The sequence below is a fragment of the Artibeus jamaicensis genome, unplaced genomic scaffold, assembly GCF_021234435.1.
Source record: "Artibeus jamaicensis isolate MK-2021 breed Jamaican fruit bat unplaced genomic scaffold, CSHL_Jam_final contig_402, whole genome shotgun sequence".
NCBI classification, from domain to species: Eukaryota; Metazoa; Chordata; class Mammalia; order Chiroptera; family Phyllostomidae; genus Artibeus; species Artibeus jamaicensis.
The window spans coordinates 9233083-9253782 of NW_026521818.1; the positions used below are offsets into that span (position 1 = coordinate 9233083).

The 20700-nt window shown below is 35.3% G+C and overlaps 1 protein-coding gene across 2 annotated transcripts in view; it reads left to right on the forward strand.

The window, feature by feature from the left end:
• Positions 1-10706, forward strand: part of AP3S1 (adaptor related protein complex 3 subunit sigma 1) — an 80076-nt gene extending 69370 nt beyond the window's left edge. Inside the window, exons 5-6 of one of the 2 annotated variants that reach the window (XM_037141786.2) lie at positions 865-972; positions 9995-10706. In XM_037141786.2, coding sequence (XP_036997681.1) covers positions 865-972; positions 9995-10123 — 237 coding nt within the window. In that variant the 3' untranslated portion in view covers positions 10124-10706. Of the gene's footprint in view, positions 1-864; positions 973-4138; positions 4190-9994 lie in introns of those variants that run through there. The other variant, XM_053665277.1, reaches the window with a different exon arrangement.
• Positions 10707-20700: the final 9994 nt, after the last annotated feature.

The window sequence follows — 20700 nt, forward strand, 5'->3', positions numbered from 1 at the left end:
ATCCATGCTGTTGCAAAGGGTAGGAGCTCCTTCTTTCTTTCTGCTGCATAGAATTGCATTGTGTAAATGGTCCATAGTTTTTGGATCCATTCGTTTACTGATGGGCACCTAGGTTGCTTCTAGCACTTGGCTATTGTAAATTGTGCTGCTGTGAACATTGGGGTGCACAGGTTCTTTTGCATTGGTGATTCAGGGTTCTTAGGGTATAATCCTAGCAGTGGAATTGCTGGGTCAAAGCAGATCCATTTTTAGTTTTCTGAGAAAATTCTATACTGTTTTGAGAAAGAAGAGCAAAGTAGGAGGGGTCACAATACCTGATACCAAACAGTATTACAAAGCCACTGGAATCAAAACAGCCTGGTACTGGCATAAAAACAGATACATGGACCATGGAACAGAGAGCACAGAAATAAACCCAAGTCTCTATGGTTAATTAATATTTGACAAAGGGGGCAGCAACGTAAAGTGAAGTAAAAATAGCCTCTTCAACAAATGGTGTTGGGAGAACTGGACAGCATTAAAGTTAATATAATAAAAGGATAACTAATGTTTAATGGTCATTTACTTTGTTTGAGGCACTTCCATGAATGATCTCATTTAATCTTTTCAGCAATCTATGGAGGAGGTATTATTATTATATTTGTTTTACAGCCCATTACATTAAGACTTAAAGAGGTTATACAATTGCCTAAGGGTTCACAGTAGTGACAAAAGTAGATTATGATGAGCCTTACTCCAAATTATTTTATTTTATAGTTCATACTTATAAAGTAGACACTGCAGTATTTAAACCAAAAGCTACTGGAATTATGAAATGTTTTATAGTAAGTTTTCTTTATGGATGTGTATTATTTTTTTCTTTAGGTTCACAATATTCTTGCAGAAATGGTGATGGGGGGGATGGTATTGGAGACCAACATGAATGAGATTGTTACACAAATTGATGCACAAAATAAACTGGAGAAATCTGAGGTAAGAATGGAATGTGCTTTGGCTAATGAAGGTAGTAAGCATGATAATCATGTATGATTTGTAGCTTTCACTGTTTGTCCTTCAGTATCACCCTTTAGGTACAGCTGGTATGCTTACTCCATTTTAAAAAGGGAATATACAAATTTTAGTATGCCAAATGTTCTGTGACTACTATCCACCAAACAGTTTTGTGCATTTAACTTTTAGCCACAGTCAACTGCCTTGGGTAATTAACACAATACCAAATTCTTATTGCTTAAAAAAGAAATTATTTATTTGAAAATGGAATAAATATTTGTATTATAAAACATTAGGCAGTAATCATCAAGGAAATCTTAGAACTTACATTTTAAAAGGTATATAAATTTAGCATTATGAAACTGTTTCTGGAAGAGGAAAGAGAAGGCAATGGAATTCTCATGAGGAGGTAATAAATTATAATAGGGGCTTAGCAAGCCTGAATACATATTGAAAAAGGAAATTCAATGCCTTAATCTTCCCGTACATTCACTGATAGATGTATTCATGTCTTTTATTGCATTCTGTAAGAGATAGATTTGGCTAGTTATACACTGCTAACTTTATGCTGTTAGAATGAGGACCAACTAGCACTTTAGTATTGTATAAAACCATACTTTAGAATTTTAATAACTCTTTCCTCATGCACTACGCTGAATATTACTAACAGGTACTGTAGCAAAGACACTCAGGTTAACATCATTTTGGTTGTTTTATTTTTACTATAATAGGTTTAGAGAGATAATAGTTTTGTATCTCATTCAGTGCTATGCTTATTTGAGGATACTCTTAGTATTATAGTCATAGATTAGGAAAATATATTTATAATTATTAGTATAAATTCATGTGTTTGGTTGATATAAAGTTAATATTACTGTAAAAGCAGCAAGATATTAAAATATGCTAGCATTAATTTACAGCAGGTGAGTTCTGAAGAATTATTATCCGTTGACCCCTACAAGGGTGTCCAACCCATGGCCCAGGATGGCTATGAATGCAACCCAACACAAAACTAAATTTACTTAAAACCTTTTTTTTCTTTTTTGCTCATCAGTTTTCATTAGTTTTTGTGTATTTAATGTGAGGCCCAAGACTCCTCTTTTTCCAGTGTGGCCCAGAGACAGCAAAAGGTTGGACAGCCCTGCAAGGATCAGGTTAATACACTACTATACTCACTGGAATTGAATAAAACACAGGATGAATGATGGATAAATCTGAAATCTGAGGGTTAGAAATAGTCGAACTTTGTATAAAAACATTTTCCAATGTTTTATTTAAAATTAATCTACTCCTGCATTTCTTATCTCAATTTACCATCCCTATTGGTTTTCAAAAAAAGAGACTTATAATAGTGAAGAGCTAACATTATGACTCTTTTAAGTAACTATATATTTTGTGTGTTCTATAGCCAATTTTTAAAATACTGGTTTTTGAAAGGGGAAAACATAAACTACATTAGACTAGGAAAAGGAAAACAACTGATATATTATTTAATGTGGTTAGTTTGCAATATATTAATAAAGTATAGTAAAAGATTTGCTATAAACTGTAAGTCTTAAAATGATAATTTGAAATTTATATATTCTGTTACACCTTGTGTTACAAAACTGCGGATATAGGTTTTAAATGCCAAGATACAGACAGTGATACAATCCATTTAATCACTCTAAAATGAATGGATGTGGTAATTTTTAAATTCTGTGGAATCAGCTGTAAAAATATATTGACTTCTTGTCTGGAATTTTTACATTTCCAAGTATTTAACTTCTTTCTATTGGTGGTGTCCTTTTTTTTCTCCCTAGTGTAATATATGTAATATTGACAAGTCATAAAGGACCTATAATAACCATATAATGGATATTTCCTTTTTGATTATCCAGTAAAATTTTGTTAGTGAGCAGTTTGTTACTCTATAAAGAGCAGTAAAATACAGAATTTACATTTTTGATGAGATGGTTATAAGAAAACTATAACTTAAAAATTCTTTTACAGAGGTAGTGCTATTTAAAATGGTTTTGAATGTTAGTGAGTACTCTCATATGTAACATACACTGATCATCTTTTAACATACAGGCATTTCTTATCTGCTACCAGATTAGTTTCTCTTTTTCTCCTTTACAAGAAAGTATGTTTTAAATCTGACTGGGGACACACCACAATATATGTTTATCAAGTGTTTATATGTGATGTCTGATAATATTTAGTTAAAAAATAGGATTTTGACTCAAAGTGTAGTCCTGATCATATTTTAAGAAGTTGTATTGTAGAATAATGTTTAATTTTTTAAATTTGTTAATAAGTTTCATATATTTTAAACATGTTTGGAGGCTACTACCAGTTATATTCCAGACACTGAAATGTCAAAATTTTTCACATTGGTTCCATTTCCATGTTACTTAAATTGGTTATATCTACCAAACCTATGACTATAGAATAATCCAAGATTACTTGAAAGCAAACTGTAAACTTTTATTAATCTGCCTCTTGTTGAATTTTAGTTAAAATTTATTATGTAAGCAAAAACTTAGCAAGAAAGACTTAATTACAATCCAGAGTATCATGTTTAATGACAAGACCTGGTTATCATAGTTTTAAAATTAACTAAGTAATATTTAGAATAGCATTATCTTTTAAAAATCATCCTGAGCTTAATTAAGATTCAGCTTTTAAGGCGTAATATGAATCTATCTAGGTGCCTTTATTTTGTCAGATACTGAAGATTTTATTATTTTTGGTTAATGATAGTATATTTTCAGTGACAGTCAAAAGTGAACCAGTTAGACAGGACCAAAAATTACCCAGATCTTTAAACAGAGAAGAAGCAAAGATATGCTGTAAATGTGTTTTCATAGATCCTGCTTTGATAGAAAAATGGTTTGCTCTAACACTGGGATCTTGGGAAAGGAGATTTTAAGTTGAGAAGTGGTGGGATTTGGGAAAGTCTGAGAGGCACCCAGGAATCCGCCTAGGACTCCCTGGGGATGGAGGTAGATGGGTGGGGTGGGGAGACGTGTTAGTTTTTATGTATTTCATGTTATTTATAAGATGAATAAATGGCTCTGAATTTAGTCACTACTTTTTTAAGTCAGTCCTCTTTTTTTCGGAACATCCTGATCTTTCTAGCTCTTTCCATTCTTCTCTCTTGCAGACCTTTATCTTTCAATCTCCCAGACAGGACAGGTAGACAAGGTATTGCTGACTTTGGGAAAAATGTACTTTAACAAAAGGGAAAGCAAAATGATGTCAAAGGCAATCAATTATTTAGGCCAGACTCAAAAATTCTTTGTGTTAATGAACCCATATAGTCCCTTGTAGCCTATTTTTCATTCAGTTTCTCTTTGTAATTTTTCATCTTTTATTGGACTTAGTGTACTTTACTAGTATATCATTGATGTCATGTTTGTTATGTTTTGTCTGCCTGCATTGTGAAAGGAAAGTTTAAATTTTTTGTTCTTTTTTTTTTAAACATTGTCATTTTATCCTGACAAATTACATTTTGTAAAAATGACAATTTACTTTGTATATTAAATTTAGAGTTTATTTTGAGCTTCATATGGCAGAACCAATCTTTAACTCTCACAGATTTTCCCCTCATTTTTCTAAATTAGGATTCTAACATAAAATTGCCTGCTAGGTTTTAGAGGCTATAAATTTAAAAATCAAAAGCTAAACCTTCAGAGTTTTCCATACAAAGTAGGAATCAATGAAAGCTTAGCACAGTGACTGTTAAATAGTACTCCCTCTACCCCCTAATGGTTTTCATTTTTAGAGTCCTAACAGCATTGCTTCTACTAATTTAACTAACAGGTATTTATTAAAAATGGCCAATAAAAAAGAAAGATCAGATATTTTAAATTTGAATTAAATGCTGTAAAAGATGGAATTAATTATATTTATCAAAATAAAATAGATTTCCACTGTAGCAACATTCTGACATCCAAACATATTATAGTAAGACTCAGCAAAGTATTATAAACCTTGAATGTTTTTGCAAAACATGGGTAAATATTAGACGTGTTTTCAATAGACTTCTAGCTTTAAAAAACTAAATTTTCTCTGGTATTTTCTGTACAGGTTTTCACACTCTTAACTGTGTGAATTTCTTTGTATGCATTTCCATGTAGACAATGAACAACTTTTTTGTACAAAGCCATTTCAGGAAAAATGAAAATGTTTATAGGACCCTATTTAAAAATTCAAAATAAAAATACTTGAGTGAGTCTTATGGAGGGAAAAAAAACCCTATAAATTTAACAAGTTAGATTACCTACCTTACTGATTAGGAAGATGTCACTGAGAATTTGGTATAGTTTTTAGCCATCGAATTACTGCTTTCTGGATGTGTTTGAGAAGCAGCAAATAGGTAGCTTCATAATTTCTTGCCCCAAGATCATGGAGCTGAGAGTACCGTGTTTGGTCCCTGTACCCATATTACTTTATCCCTGCCATAGGAAGAAAATAATGGTGTCATTCAATCTCTTGAGCCAAATCACTGCCAGTTTCCATGTTCTACTCTTTAATTTATGTTAAATTGCTATTTTTTAAAGAGTATAGAATAAGAAAAGCGGGCCTAAGTAACAGATGTTGGAGAGTGAGTGTGTGAGCTGGTTCTGCCTCTCTGTGCTGGTGAAGACCCCTGAAGTCACTTGTAATGGTCAAAACTAGTTACAGTTAAATCCATGAATGGCTTTTGTCTGCTATATTTATTTCACACAGACAAATTCTGTGTTAGAAATGAAAACTATAAATGAATATTACATAAACTGAGTAGTAATTTGGAAGGTTTTAAGATTTTCAAATATTCTTATAGTGACAAATTTTTATAAGATGCCATGTTTTTCCTCACTAGAGTATTGTCATGAGTATTTCTAATCTCTTTGTTTAGAATTGCAATATTAAAGCACTGTCTTTGAAGCAAAGAACAAGCCTATTATTAGTTTCTAGATTAAATGTTATTCTGTCTTACATTCAGAAATTTAAATAGTGACATTTTCTATTTCATTCAAAACATTAAAAAAATCTGCCATTATTTTGTTGATGATTTGAGTCTGAAACCATTTAATACTGTGTTTATTAATGTTGATGTTCTTTCACTTTGCTGTTAGGTCAAAATTTTGAATGTGCATATACCAACTTCCAGCAGGAAGGGTGGGTAAAGGCTTTAGTATGTACAGATTATTCCAGCTACCATCTTCTTATGCTATATTTCAAGCTTGACAAAATATGTTAAGATGGTAGGTTGGTATTTAATGTCTTAGATGAAATAAACTTTAGATTCCTTTTCCCTTTGAGAAAGTTAATTGCAGTTGCATGAGGAAAAGGGAGCTTTCAGACTTTTTGAAATATATTTTAGTAACGCTGCTTTTTCGGTTTTGCTTGCACATATTTTGTTTATTTTTGGGTCTGGCAATTTAAAAACAAAATAAAAAAAATCATATCCATCCATTACTATCTTTGTGATTTTAGTGCTTGAAATTTCCAAGAGTATGTCTGTATAAGTCTTCTATCTGTTTGGCCTCATTTTGGTATACTTGCAGACTTCATTTTGTTTTCTTTCTCTTAATTCTGTTAATTTATTTAATATCATGGGAGAGAAAACATGACCATTCTTTATATATACTGTACTTCATTCTTTCATCAAACTCATACTCTTAATGGCTTTGGATTCATGTATCTGCTTTTGTTAGTGGAGTTGTTGCAGTTTACCTGCCATGGTGGCGCTCGAGTAAAATAACATAGATGGAAACAAGTTATTTCTCCAGTAGGGTTTCATTCTTTTTATTTCTGCTTGTGTCAACTATGTACTCTTAAATCTTTAAGAACTATGTTGTACTGTCAGAAATACCTTACTTTTACATTTTAAAATGTATAAACTACTAACAAGTCAGGTAAACTTAATTTTTATAAATTCAAGTGTTAGTGAAAGTTATCTTGTAGCTTTGAATATATCTTACTGGAAACAAAACTAAGATAAAAATTATACCTTTGTGTTGGCAACTTGATTTCCTAGTGGCAAGTTACCTCTTCTACGTTTTATTCTTTAATAAAAATGTTTTAGACTTCACTTTCATGGAAGTCTAGAGATGAAATTGATTTTATAGCAGTTTGTGTGTTGACTACCTGGTATGTGAAGTTTTTTTTAATCTCTAAGTTTTTATATATAAATATGGATAGTTCATTTAAACACTTATCAACAGTCCTTGTATTTTTTCTTCCATTTTATATTCAGTAGAATCTGATTTCTTAAAATGTTGGTTTTGTTAAAATTTAATTGACATACACATTACAATGTTAAGATTGTATACCACTTAAACTCATGACATTCTACACAAAAGTATTGAACATGCTTGAGAAATAATTTGATTCTTTTAATTCATTTGTGTGTTCTGAATAGTTACCATCCTTTGCATGTCTATAGCTTGCTGCTTATGTTTAGAAAAATTGTAATGTGTTGTACTTAAAAACTTATTTTGTTTTTTTTCATAATAAGAATTTAGCACATAGATGCTATTGACTTTATATGTTCTCATTAGTAGCCAACAGTTGACACCATCTTTGGTCACAAAGAAATGAGTTAATCTAATGAAATTTAAACAGAATGCATTTTATTCTCATTTTCTTTCTTAAGTTTAGTTTAGCCATTCAAGGTATAGGGTATTATGGAAAAGAAGGCTTCTTGACAATTACATTTAGTTTAATATTGAAAATACTAATATTTTAGTATTTAAAAACTATTATTTTAAATATTTATAAATATAAATCATAGCATCCAATAAAACACACACGTATCTACCCTTTCTCTTTCACAAAATCCTCTAATAATTTATGCCTTTTAAAATATTTATATACTCATCAATACTTTTTCTATAACCTACTCATCATTTGTACCCTGTCTAGAAATTTCAAAGTAAAAATAGTGGCAAATTGGTTTGCTATTTCAAAAAATTACAAAATTATTTTTCTTAGAAAAAAGTGATAGTGGTTCCAGGATGTCTGTCATTTTATAAAATAATTCTCCCCCTTGGTAAACAATATATTTCCTGGTAAAAGGAAGAGAATCTACAAGATGATAAAGCTATTTGAACTGAATACTTCTTTGATCCTTAACCATTCTAAATTTTCATAGCTAGACATTGAACTTGAAATGATCAACTTAAAGACCTCTTCCATATAATTTATGCTATCCTAAGTAATATTCATGTGTATCTTCATCTTTTGGGGCAGTGAGAGGGAAGTGGGGTATAACTAAAACTGCATTACTTCAGGTAGGTATAAATGCAGAGGTCAGTCAAATTTTTAGTTATACATCAAAAACAACTAATCCCTATCCAATATAAAAATTGAAGTCCCAGCCCTATTAAGTCTTTAATTGGGTATGGAGTGTTTCATCCATATCACTCTTATCATTATCTGTGTGGACCATATCTATTATTAATACTATTTTACAGATTCTTCTATTATTTCCAATTCTGACTTGATAATCCATGGCTTTTATTCATTGCTTAACAATGTTTGTATCCTTTATTCAGCAAATAGTTTACACTGGCCTATTTTGTATCAGTCAAGATTTTTCTCAGGTAACAGCTTTATTATTATTTTTTAAATTAACAAGAAAGGTAGGATTACATGAAAGAAAAAAACATTACAAAAAGGGACTTTAAAACTAGTGTCTCTAATTACATAAACATTGTTTCTTATACAGGGTGGAGTGAATAGTAGGTTTATAGTTGTGAGTAAGCAAAATAGTTCATTTTTCTGTTATTATTTTTTAATTATTGTATTTTTCATACAAACAACTGTAAACCTACATTTGCCTACCCCTGCATATATGTAATCTAATCAAAGTGGAAGATTTGTTTTTGTTACTTAAGTGTCTGCTTTTGTGCAAGATGATGTATGTCATGAATTGAATGTGTTTGTTGGCTTTATTATATAGCGTGAATAAAACTGCTGACATCTAATTGATATATAAATTAAACCTTAAAAATATGAAGACTGTTGATGTAGATATTTGAGAAAAAGTGATATATATTCATTCTTCTTTTATTTTTAAGCTTATTTTCTTTCAAAATTACTTTATAAAATTATGAATTTTCCTACTAAAATAAAAGCCAAGTGTTGTACACTAATGGTACTAGAAACTTTAAGATTTATTTATAAATATAAATAAAATAAAATTTACTATTTTTATTTACTATCTTTGCATTTATGCTACTTTTTAAAATATGTATTTTATAAAATATATGCTGTTGGACCTACTTGATATGATAGATTTTTAAAAGTTATTCTGTGTTTACTAATGCATTGTGGAGTAGAATGATCCTCTTGCTGCAGTTTTATGCAGAACTGTTCTATTTGAATTGAGACTTTACTTTAAAAGCCTGATTTTTTTCAGTGTTCTAGAATGTCCTTTAAAGTTTAGAATAGCCTTTATAATTAAAAAATAATAATTTAAAAATATTATTGTCTTGAAATGTTTTAAGGTATTAGCCCTAAGTAAAGAAGCTAAACAAGCATGATCTATTACTTTTAGTTTTTATTTCACAGCATATATTGATAATAAATGGCATTTTAAAGCCAAAAAATCCACAAAACATATCATGATTATTGTAAGAGATGTTTAATAAGGAAGCTAATATGTAAAATATGTGTAAAATAAGGTTCATAACCTTATATGTCAGTTATATCAAGATATAGGTGAAAATCTAGCTTTTGTCATTTGAATATTGTGTATACTATTTAATTAGTACAGTTTAATTTGTATTTAAATCTTTTCATTGTTACCATTGCATGTATTTACTGTATTTCTTGTCAACTGTTTTTTCTTTATAGATTAGTATTTCAGAGTAACCATCTCATATCAGTTCAGACTTACCATGTGGTCTCTTAAGCTTGTTATATGAAAATCTTTTATTATTGTCCTCCATTTTTAGTGTTGTTTTTTTTTTTTATGAACTACACCTGAGTTGTACATTTTCTTTTTTTTATTTGCTTCTGTATACAGGCTGGCTTAGCGGGAGCTCCAGCCCGTGCTGTATCAGCTGTAAAGAATATGAATCTTCCTGAGATCCCAAGAAATATTAACATTGGTGACATCAGTATAAAAGTGCCAAACCTGCCCTCTTTTAAATAAAAAAAATTTAAAAGGCCACTCCCAGGTAAAATCCAGGGGGAAAGTCATCTAAGTTTACCATGCAGTTGTTTACCAAAAATAGAGGAGAGTCTTAACTTTTGCTCTTGGATTTAAGTCAAGGTACTGTATAGAAGTTGTATAAAATCAGTATGGTTCAATGTTGTTTTTCTTGCTCAGTGATTTTTGAAGAAATTGAGTAGTTCCAATATGATTTTTTTCTTTCTTTTCTAAACTGCATTTTTATGCCCACATAAGGCATGCCTCTATGTATTGGCTACAACAGTATTTCAAAAGTGTTCAGAATATTTCCTTAAATTATGTACAACCCCAAATGTTGGTGTTTTGTATAAATCACAAGTGCAACATTCCTTAATTCTTTCTGTTATTTGTCACAATTGTTATTTAAAGAACCAAGTATGTATTGCATGAAAACATTATGACCTTTCATATTAGTTTAAATAAACTCCAAGGTAACTGGACTTCTAAAGCACCTTTCTGTTTGCCTGATATCTACTTTAGCAATAATTTTTTTACAACCCTTTGACCCAACTAAGTAAATAAAAGTATATTTTATCACTGTTTAGCAGCTGTTAATGATGATTTACTTAATTTATACTTATGTTTTTAATATTCAGAAACTCACTGAATTATCTAAAGATCAGTTATTTCACAATAAAAATAATGTATCTTATAACACATCATATAGGATGAGTTCTGGAGTGGAGATGACAAATCTTTTTCTAAAAATTTCCTTGCAGATTCCTTGCAGAATTTATTTTATGTACATAGGTTTAAACCTTGAATCTGTTTCTTTCTTGCTCAGATATTGAAAAATAATTTCAGTAAATACCTGGCTGCTTTTGAACACAAAATTCTTTTGGTTCAAAGAACTGAACCCAAAGACTGTTCCATCCCAAACTCAAAGCTATACTATTTTCTTAAGTCCTAACACTTATATTCTTATTTCTCATAATCAGCCACATTTTCTTATTTGGTCTTACTTTGGGAACCACGAGTAGGATTCCTCTTCCAGTTAGACTGAGGTTTTCCTTACAGTTGTAGTCTTCCCCCCTCAGATGTTCTCTTTGAAACCAAGATTTGGCTGTGTGAAGGAAGGGCTCTCCACCAGCTGGATGCACAAGTGAAAAATGGCTATACAACTCAGTCTGTCCCAGATTCTGCATCAACCTCTTGGAGAGCCCAAGTTTGGCAGAGATGATGCAAGGAATCTGGAGGGGAGGATGGGGATAGTGCATCTTTCAAGAGGGGTAGGCACCAGCCAGGCTCCCACGAAGGTGCAGGGAATGGCCTTGACCCCAGAGCCACACGACTCAGTCATTGACACCCACTACATCTACTGAGACCTCTACACTCTGGGCCCAGGAAGCTGACTCCCCTGCAGGGCTCAACTCTGCAGGATGGGGTGACAGGGAGTCCAGAGGGTGTGGCTATTGCATTCCCCCAGGCTGCTTCCATATGGAGGGGAACACTCCACCGAAGAAGGATAGTGTCTGCAGTGTGGGATAGGGACTCAGCACTGGGAACCTAGAAGCTGTCCTTTAGCCCTCTTCCCAGAACCACAAACCCTATTCTTTTATCACAGGACTATCTGTTCTGCCCTCTCTTTGTCAGAGCCCAGGGTGAGTGGCTACAAACAAGATTTTGTATGTTGGCCCTTTAAGAGGGCACCTCGGTCCTTAGCAGACTCTTGTCTATCCCTGGTAGAGAGAATCCCTACTGATTTTCATAGGCAGATACTCTGTGGGCACTTCTTTTCAGCTTTGGTGCTCGGGTCTGGGGAGTCCAGTGTGGGTTTGAAACTCCTTACTCCTCAGGGAGCGCCTATGCAGCTGAGGTATTCCTCTAGAATCTCAGGAACAGGAGCAGGGCTAGCCCTTCTCATACCGCTATCCTTTCTTCCAGTTTCCGTGTGGCCTCCTCTGTAAATCCTGGATTATAAGACTTCTGTTCAGCTGGTCTTTGATTGGTTATTCAGGTTGATGATTCTGTATTCTAGTTGTAATTCCAGTTTGGTCCCGGGAGGAGGTGAGTGTTACTTCCACATACTCTGCCACCATCTTGGATCCCAACTATGTAGGAATATATTTATACTTATTTTTAAAAATATATTTTATTGATTATGCTATTACAGTTGTCCCATTTACCCCCCCTTTACTCCCCTCTGCACACCCCCTCCCACCCACATTCCCCCCCCCCCATTTAGTTCATATCCATGGGTCATACATATAAGTTCTTTGGCTTCTACATTTCCTATACAATTCTTACCCTCCCCTTTCTATTTTCTACCTACCATTTATGCTACTTATTCTCTGTACCTTTTCCCCACTCTCTCTCTCCAATTCCCCTGTTGATAACACGCCATGTGATCTCTATTTCTGTGTTTCTGTTCCTGTTCTAGTTGTTTGATTAGTTGGCTTTTGATTTTGTTGTTAATGATTGTGACTTTGCTGTCATTTTACTGTTCATATTTTTATCTTCCTTTTCTTAGACAAATCCCTTTAACACTTGATATAATAAGGGCTTGGTGATGATGAACTCCTTTAACTTGACCTTATCTAGGAAGCACTTTATCTGTCCTTCCATTCTAAATGAAAGCTTTGCTGGATAGAGCAATCTTGGATGGAGGTCTTTGCCTTTCATGACTTGGAATACTTCTTTCCAGCCCCTTCTTGCCTGTAGTTTCTTTTGAGAAATCAGCTGACAGTCTGATGGGAACTCCTTTGTAGGTGATTGTCCCCTTTACTCTTACTGCTTTTAAGATTCTCTCCTTATCTTTAACCTTGTTTAATGTAATTATGATGTGCCTTGGTGTGTTCCTTCTTGGGTCCAACTTCTTTGGGACTCTCTGAGCTTCCTGGATTTCCTGGAAGTCTATTTCCTTTACCAGATTGGGGAAATTCTCCTTTATTATTTGTTCAAATAAGTGTTTCACTGGTGGCTGTTCCTGTTCCCCTTCTGGTACCCCTATAATTCGGATGTTGGAACGTTTAAAGATGTCCTGGAGGTTCCTAAGCCTCTCCTCATTTTTCTGAATTCTTGTTTCTTCATTCTTTTCTGGTTGGATGTTTCTTTCTTCCTTCTGGTCCACACCATTGATTTGAGTCCCAGTTTTCTTTCCATCACTGTTGGTTCCATGTACATTTTCCTTTATTTTACTTAGCATAGCCTTTATTTTTTCTTCTAATTTGCGATCAAAATCAACCAATTCTGTGAGCGTCCTGATTACCAGTGTTTTGAACTGTGCATCTGATAGGTTGGCTATCTCTTCCATCACTTAGTTCTATTTTTTCTGGAACTTTGATCTGTTCTTTCATTTGGGCCATTTTTTTTTGTCTTGATGCTCCTGTTATGTACTGAAGGGCAGAACCTTATGTATTCACCAGGGCGGGGCAACCCATGTTGTTGGGTTGTGATACTATATGTGGGGAAGGGGTCCAAAAGGGAGTGTCAAGTCTTGAAATATTCAAGGTGATGGAAAGCCAGGACCTACTTCCAAGGCTACTTTACCCAGCAAGGCTATCATTTAACATTAAAGGAGAGATAAGGAGCTTCCCAGATAAGAAAAAGCTAAAGGACTTTGCTAACACTAAACCAGTACGTCAACAAATGTTAAAGGTCTTACTTTAAGAAGAAAAAGAGACAGAAAAAAAAAAGAGCAGAAGAAAACAGTCTAACAATAAAATGGATACATACTACATATGTATCTATTAGTAATCACCTTAAATGTAAATGGCTTAAATGCCACTACCAAAAGACATAGGATAGCTGAATGGATAAGAAAATAAGACCCATATACATGCTGCCTGCAAGAGACCTGTCTCAGAATGAAAGATACAGACTAAAAGTAAAGGTGTGGGAAAAGATATTTTATGCAAATGGAAAGAAAAAATTGGTGTAGCAGTACTTATATCTGACAAAATAGACTATTTTTTAAATTATATATTATTGATTATGCTATTACAGTTGTCCTAATTTTTCTCTCTTGGCCCCCCATCAACCCAGCGACTCCCACTGCCTCAGGAAATCCCCACACCATTGTTCATATCCATGGGTCATACATATAAGTTCTTTGGCTGCTCCATTTCCTGTACTGTACTTTACATCCTGGTGGCTATTGTGTAACTACCAAATTGTACTTCTTAATCCCCTCACCCCTTCACTAATTCCCTCAAACCTCCTTCCTATCTGGCAACCATCAGAACACTCCCCGTATCCGTGATTCTGTCTCCATTCTTGTTTACCTAGTTTGTTCTTTAGATTCAGTTGTCCATAAGTATGTATTTTTGCCATTTTATTGTTCATGGTTTTGATCTTCTTTTTCTTAAGTCTTTTTAACATTTCATGTAATAATGGTTTGGTGATGATGAACTCTTAGTTTTTTGTTTTCTGGGAAGCTCTTTATTTGCTCTTTCAATTCTAAATGATAGCTTTGCTGGGGAGAGCAATATTGGCTGTAGGTCTCTGCTTTTCATGACTTTGAATATGTTTTGACAATCTCTTTTAGCCTGCAAAGTTTCTTTTGAGAAATCAGCTGACAGTCTTATGGGAACTTCTTTGTAGGTAAATAACTTTTCTCTGGCTGCTTTTAAGATTTTCTCTTTATATTTATCTTTTACCTTTGACATTTTAATTATGATGTGTCTTGATATGGTCCTTTTTGCATCTATCTTGTTTGGGACTAACTGCTTTCTGGACTTGCATGTCTATTTCCTTCACCAATAGGGAAGTTTTTTGCTTTATTTTTTTGAACAGATTTCCAGTTTCATGTTCTTTCTGTTTTCCTTCTGGCAGCCCATGGATGCAAATGTGGGGTCTCTTGAAGTTGTCCCCAGAGGCTGCTTATACTGTCCCATTTGGGGAGATTCTTTTGTTGTTGTTTGTTAAATTTATTTTTTTATTGATTATGCTGTTACAGTTGTTCTATTCCCCCCTTTATTCCTCTCCACCCTACCCCCCCATCCCCACCATTACCCCCCCTTTAGTTTATGTCCATGTGTCTCAAGTTCTTTAGATTTTATATTTCCCATACTATTCTTGCCCCCCCATCTATTTTCTATCTACTGTCTATGCTACTTATTTTCTGACCTTCGCCCCCCTTCTCCTCCTCCCACTCCCCTGTTGCTAACCCTCCTTGAGATCTTCATTTCTATGTTTCCACTCCTGATCTAGCTGTCCTTTTAGTTTGCTTTTGTTTTAGGTGTAGTTGTTAATAACTGTGAGTTTGTTGTCCTTTTCACTGTTCATGTTTTTTTAACTTCTTTTTCTTAGATAAGTCCCTTTAACATTTCATATAATAAGGGCTTGGTGATGATGAATTCCTTGAATTTGATCTTATCTGAGAAGCACTTTATCTGTCCTTCCATTCTAAATGAAAGTTTTGCTGGATAGAGCAATCTTGGTTGTAGGTCTTTGGATTTCATGAGTTGGAATACCTCTTTCTCATGGGGGGATTTTTTTTCTTGTTGTTTTGATATGTTGTTTTTTGCTTCCTTATATTCCAATTCATTGATTTGATTCTCAGCTTCATTCACTCTACTATTGTTTCCCCATAGATTGTTCTTCATATCAGTTAGTGTATCCTTCATTTATGACTAGATCTTTTTTTTTATGCTACTGAGGTCCTCACTGAATTCCTTGAGCATCCTTAATAACCAGTGTTTTCAACTATACATCTGATAGATTGTTTATCTCCATTTAGTGTAGCTTTTTTCTGGAGTTTCAATCTCTTCTTTCATTTGGGCCATATTTCTTTGTCTCCTCATTTTGGCAGCCTCCCCATGTTTGTTTCTATGTATTACATACAGCTGCTTTGACTCCATGTCTTGGTAGTACAGCCTAATATAGTATATGTCCTATAGGGTCCAGTGGCACAGCCTCCCCTACCACCCAAGCTGCATGGTTGAGGTCCACCCTTCTTGTGGGATGAGTACACCCTCTACTTGTAGTTGAGCCTTGGTTGCTGGTGGCAGATCAATGGGAGGGATTTACCCAGGGAAGTTAATTGCAGTGATTGACAGTGAACATTTACTCCCAACCTCTAACATCCGTGGCAGATCAGCTGTGAAGGGGCAGGTTGGTGGTGCTGTGACATGGTCTGTACCTGTCCACTGGGTGCTTTGGTCCTGGGGTTTCTGGGGCAGTGCAGACCAAGGTCATCCCTCAGCTGCGTTTTGCCCGGGGCCACCCTGCCTGAACTATAAAGCAGTCTGAGATGGCTACTACTTGTGCTGGGCTTGGAGATTCCCAGGGAAAGCCAAGCTTTTTATATAGGCTGGCTACTGAAAGTGCCAGGCCTAGGGCTCACCAAAGCTAGCTATTGCTTGTCTGAGAGGATTTTAGGAAGTTGTGCAGCATGAGCCAAGACCAGCTATTTATATGGAAAAGCAACTTGGCAGAGCCTCTGGTGATCTCCAAGGTGTGTCAAATAGTGTTAGCCAATTTGATGGAGTCTTGATGGAATCTGAGATATGGCTTTGTGGCTCTGTGACTCTGTGGGGGTAAGGTTTAGAAAAGGGACAATGGCCTCTGCTCACATTGGTGCCAGACACTTCAGTTTCTTCCAGTTTGCCACCAGTGCTTTTCAAGCTGTGACCTCAGGGCTAGAGCTCAGAGGGAATGAGTTTGAGTAGATGAATCCCTGTGTGTATTCTTTAAGAGGAACTGCTTGGGGCTCCAGAAGTGTCTTTCATTGCCTCTAACCCCACTGGTTCTTGCAGCCAGAAGTTGTGGGGACTTATTTTCCTAGCACTGAAACCCTGGACTGGGGGGCTTGGTGTGTGGCTGGGACTCCTCACTCTCCACGTATCCCTCCTGAATTTGTATCCATTACATGTGTGTGTGGAATCAGCCCATTCCACATCTGGGTCCCTTTTACCAGTATGGGTGGATGTGGTTTCTTTAATTCCATAGTTATCAGACTTCCATTCAACTCAATTTCTGATGGTTCTAAGTGATAGTAGTTCTGTATTTTAGTTGTAATTTTGATGTGGTTGTGCAAAGAGGTTAGTCATGTCTGTCTACGCTGCCATCTTCCAAAATAAACTTTAAAACCAAGGTTGTAGTAAGAGACAAAGATGGACACTTGTTGGAACAATCCAACAAGAGAATATGACCGTAGACACCCATTTATACACCCAACATTGGAGCATCGAAATATATAAAGTAAATCTTGATGGTCATAAAGGGAGAGATCAACAGAAATAGTCAGAGTTGTCAATTTTAACACCCCATTGATTTCAATAGGTAGATCTTCCAGGCAGAAAATCAACAAGGAGACTGCAGCCTTAAATGACACACTAAATCTAATGGATATAGTTCATACCTTCAGAGCATTTTACCCCAAAGCAGCAGAATATACATACTTTTCAGGTGCATGTGGAATGTTTTCTAGAATAGACAATATGTTAGGAAATAAAATAAGTCCCAATAAATGTAAGAAGATTGAAATCATATCAAGCATCTTCATTGACAACAATGCTATGAATCTAGAAATTAATCATAAGAACACTGAAAAACATGCAAAGACATGGAAATTAAATAACATGTTACTAACCAATGAGTGGGCCAACACAAGATCAAGGGAGAAGTCAAAAGATACCTTGAAAACAGATGAAAATGAGGACACAACAATCCAAAATCTGTGGAACACTGGGAAAACAATCCTAAGAGGAAAATTCATGGCATTACAGGCCTATCTCAAAAAACAAAATAAAAAAAGAAAAAGCTCAAATAAACAATCTAACTTCACACTTAAAAGAACTTGAAAAAGAATAACAAACAAAGCCCAAAATAAGTAGAAGGAAGGAAATAATAAAGATCAGAGCAGAAATAAACGAAACAGAGTCTAAAAACATGATACAAAAGAGCAGTGAGTCCAAGAGCTTGTTCTTTGGAAAAATAAACAAGGTTGACAGACCTTTACCAGATTCACCCAGTAAAAAAGAAAAAGGACCCAAATAAAATCAGGAATGAAAGAGGAGAAACAACACCATAGATACACAAAGGATTGTAAGAAAACATGAACAATTACATGTCAACAAACAAGACAACCTGGATGAAATGGATAAATTCCTAGAAAAACTAAATCAGGAAAAATCAAGGTATTTGAATAGACAGACTACCCTTAATGAAATTGAAGTAGTAATAAAAAAAAACTCCCAACTAACAAAAGCCCTGGACCAGATTGCCTCACAGATAAATTTTACCAAACATTCCAAGAAGGACTAACACCTCTTCTTAAACTATTTCATAAAATTCAAGAGGAGGGAAGGATCCCAACCTCATTTTACAAGGCCAGCATTATCCTAATTCTAAAACCAGACAAAGACACTACAAAGAAAATTGTAGACCAATATACCTGACAAACGTAGATGCTAAAATCCTAAAGAAAATATTAGCAAACCAAATATAGCAGTGCATCAAAAAGATCATGCACCCTGATCAGCTGGGATTTATTCTGGATATGCAAGGTTGGTACAACATTTGCTAATCAATAAATATGATTCACAACATTTAAGAAAAATGAAGGTAAAACCAGATGATCATATCAATGGAAAAGCACTTGATAAAATTCAGCACCCATTTATGAGAATTTTGGTCATCAAATTTTTTAACAAAGTGGGAGTAGAGGGGATATACTTAAAAATAATAAAGACTGAACTTCCGTCCAAGATGGAGGCATAGGTAGACACACTGTGTCTCCTCTCACAACCAAGGTTAAGGACCACAAAAATTTAGAAAAAATAAAAGAACCAGAACTGGCAGAAAATTGAACTGTACAGAAGTCCAACAACTGTTCATTCAGACCAGTAAGAGAGCCGGAGTCGGCGGGTGGAGAGGGGTCATGGCAGAAAAAAGCGGTGGCTGGCAGACCAACCCAGGCACACAGGTGGCAGTTGGCAGATCCCAGGCGTGGTGTGTCAACGGGCAGACCCTGTGAGGGCACAAGGCTGCTGGCTGACTGAGGACACACATTCATGCGCAGATAAAAATGGGCAGGTAGACAGACCACGCAACCCGGGGTTCTAGCACTAGGAAATAAAGCCTAAAAGCACTGATTGAAAATACTTGTGGGGGTTGAGGTGCTGGGAGAGACTGCCAGCCCCACCAGGGGAGAGACCCACAGGTTCCTAGAATGTACAGAAGTGCACCCACCTGGGAACCAGCACCAGAAGGGCCCAGTTTGCTTGTGGGAAGAAACAGAGAGGACCAAAATTTAAGAGAATGGAACAAGCACCATTGCTCCTTCTCTGACCCCACCCCCACATTCAGCATCACAACCCAGCTACTTGGTTGCCCCACGCTGGTGAACACCTAAGGCTCCACCCCTCATACAAAACAGGTACGACCAGACCAAAAAAATAAATGGCTCAAACGGAAGAAAAGATCAAAGCCCCAGAGCCAATACATCTAAGCAACCAAGAAATAGCCAGCCTATCAATGCACAGTTCAAAGTACTGGTGATCAGGATGCGCACAGAATTGGTTGAATTTATTCACAAATTAGAGGAAAAGATGAAGACTACACTAAGTGAAAGGAAGGAAAATGCACAAGGAACTAATAGTGATGGGAAGGAAACTGGGACTCAAATCAGTGGAGTGGACCAGAAGGAAGAAAGAAACAACCAAACAGAAAAGAAGGAAGAAACAAGAATTCAGAAAAATGAGGAGAGGCTTAGGAACCTCCAGGACGTTTTTAAACATTCCAACATCCGAATTATAGGGGTACCAGAAGGGGAAGAGGAGCAACAAGTGGAAAACTTGTTTGAACAAATAATAAAGGAGAACTTCCCCAATCTGCCGAAGGAAATAGACTTCCAGGAAGTCCAGGAAGCTTAGAGAGTCCCAAAGAAGTTGGACCCAAGAAGGAGCACACCAAGGCACATCATAATTACATTAGCCAAGATTAAAATGAAGGAGAGAATTCTAGAAGCAGCAAGAGATAAGGGGACAGTTACCTACAAAGAAGTTCCCATCAGACTGTGAGCCGATTTCTCAAAAGAGACCTTACAGTCAAGAAGGGGCTGGAAAGAAGTATTCCAAGTCATGAAAGGCAAGGACCTTCATTCAAGATTGCTCTATCCAGCAAAGCCTTCATCTATAATGGATGGGCAGATAAAATGCTTCCCAGATAAGGTAAAAGGAGTTCATCATCACCAAGCCCTTACTGTATGAAATGTTAAAGGGACTTACCTAAGAAAAAGATAAAAAATATGAACAGTAAGAACACAGAAAACTCAGATATTAACAACCACACCTAAAACAAAAGCAAACTTAGCAAACAACTAGAACAGGAACAGAACCACAGAAATGGAAATCACATGGAGGGTTAGCAACAGGGGAATGGGAGGAGGAGAAAGGGGGAAAAGGTACAGAGAATAAGTAGCATACATGGTAGGTAGAAAATAGACAGGGGGAGGGCAAGAATAGTATGGGAAGTGTAGAAGCTAAAGAACTTATGACACATGGACATGAACTAAAGGGGGGAATGTGGGAGGGAGGGGTGTGCAGGGTGGAGGGGAATGAAGGGGGGAACAGGACAACTGTAACAGTATAATC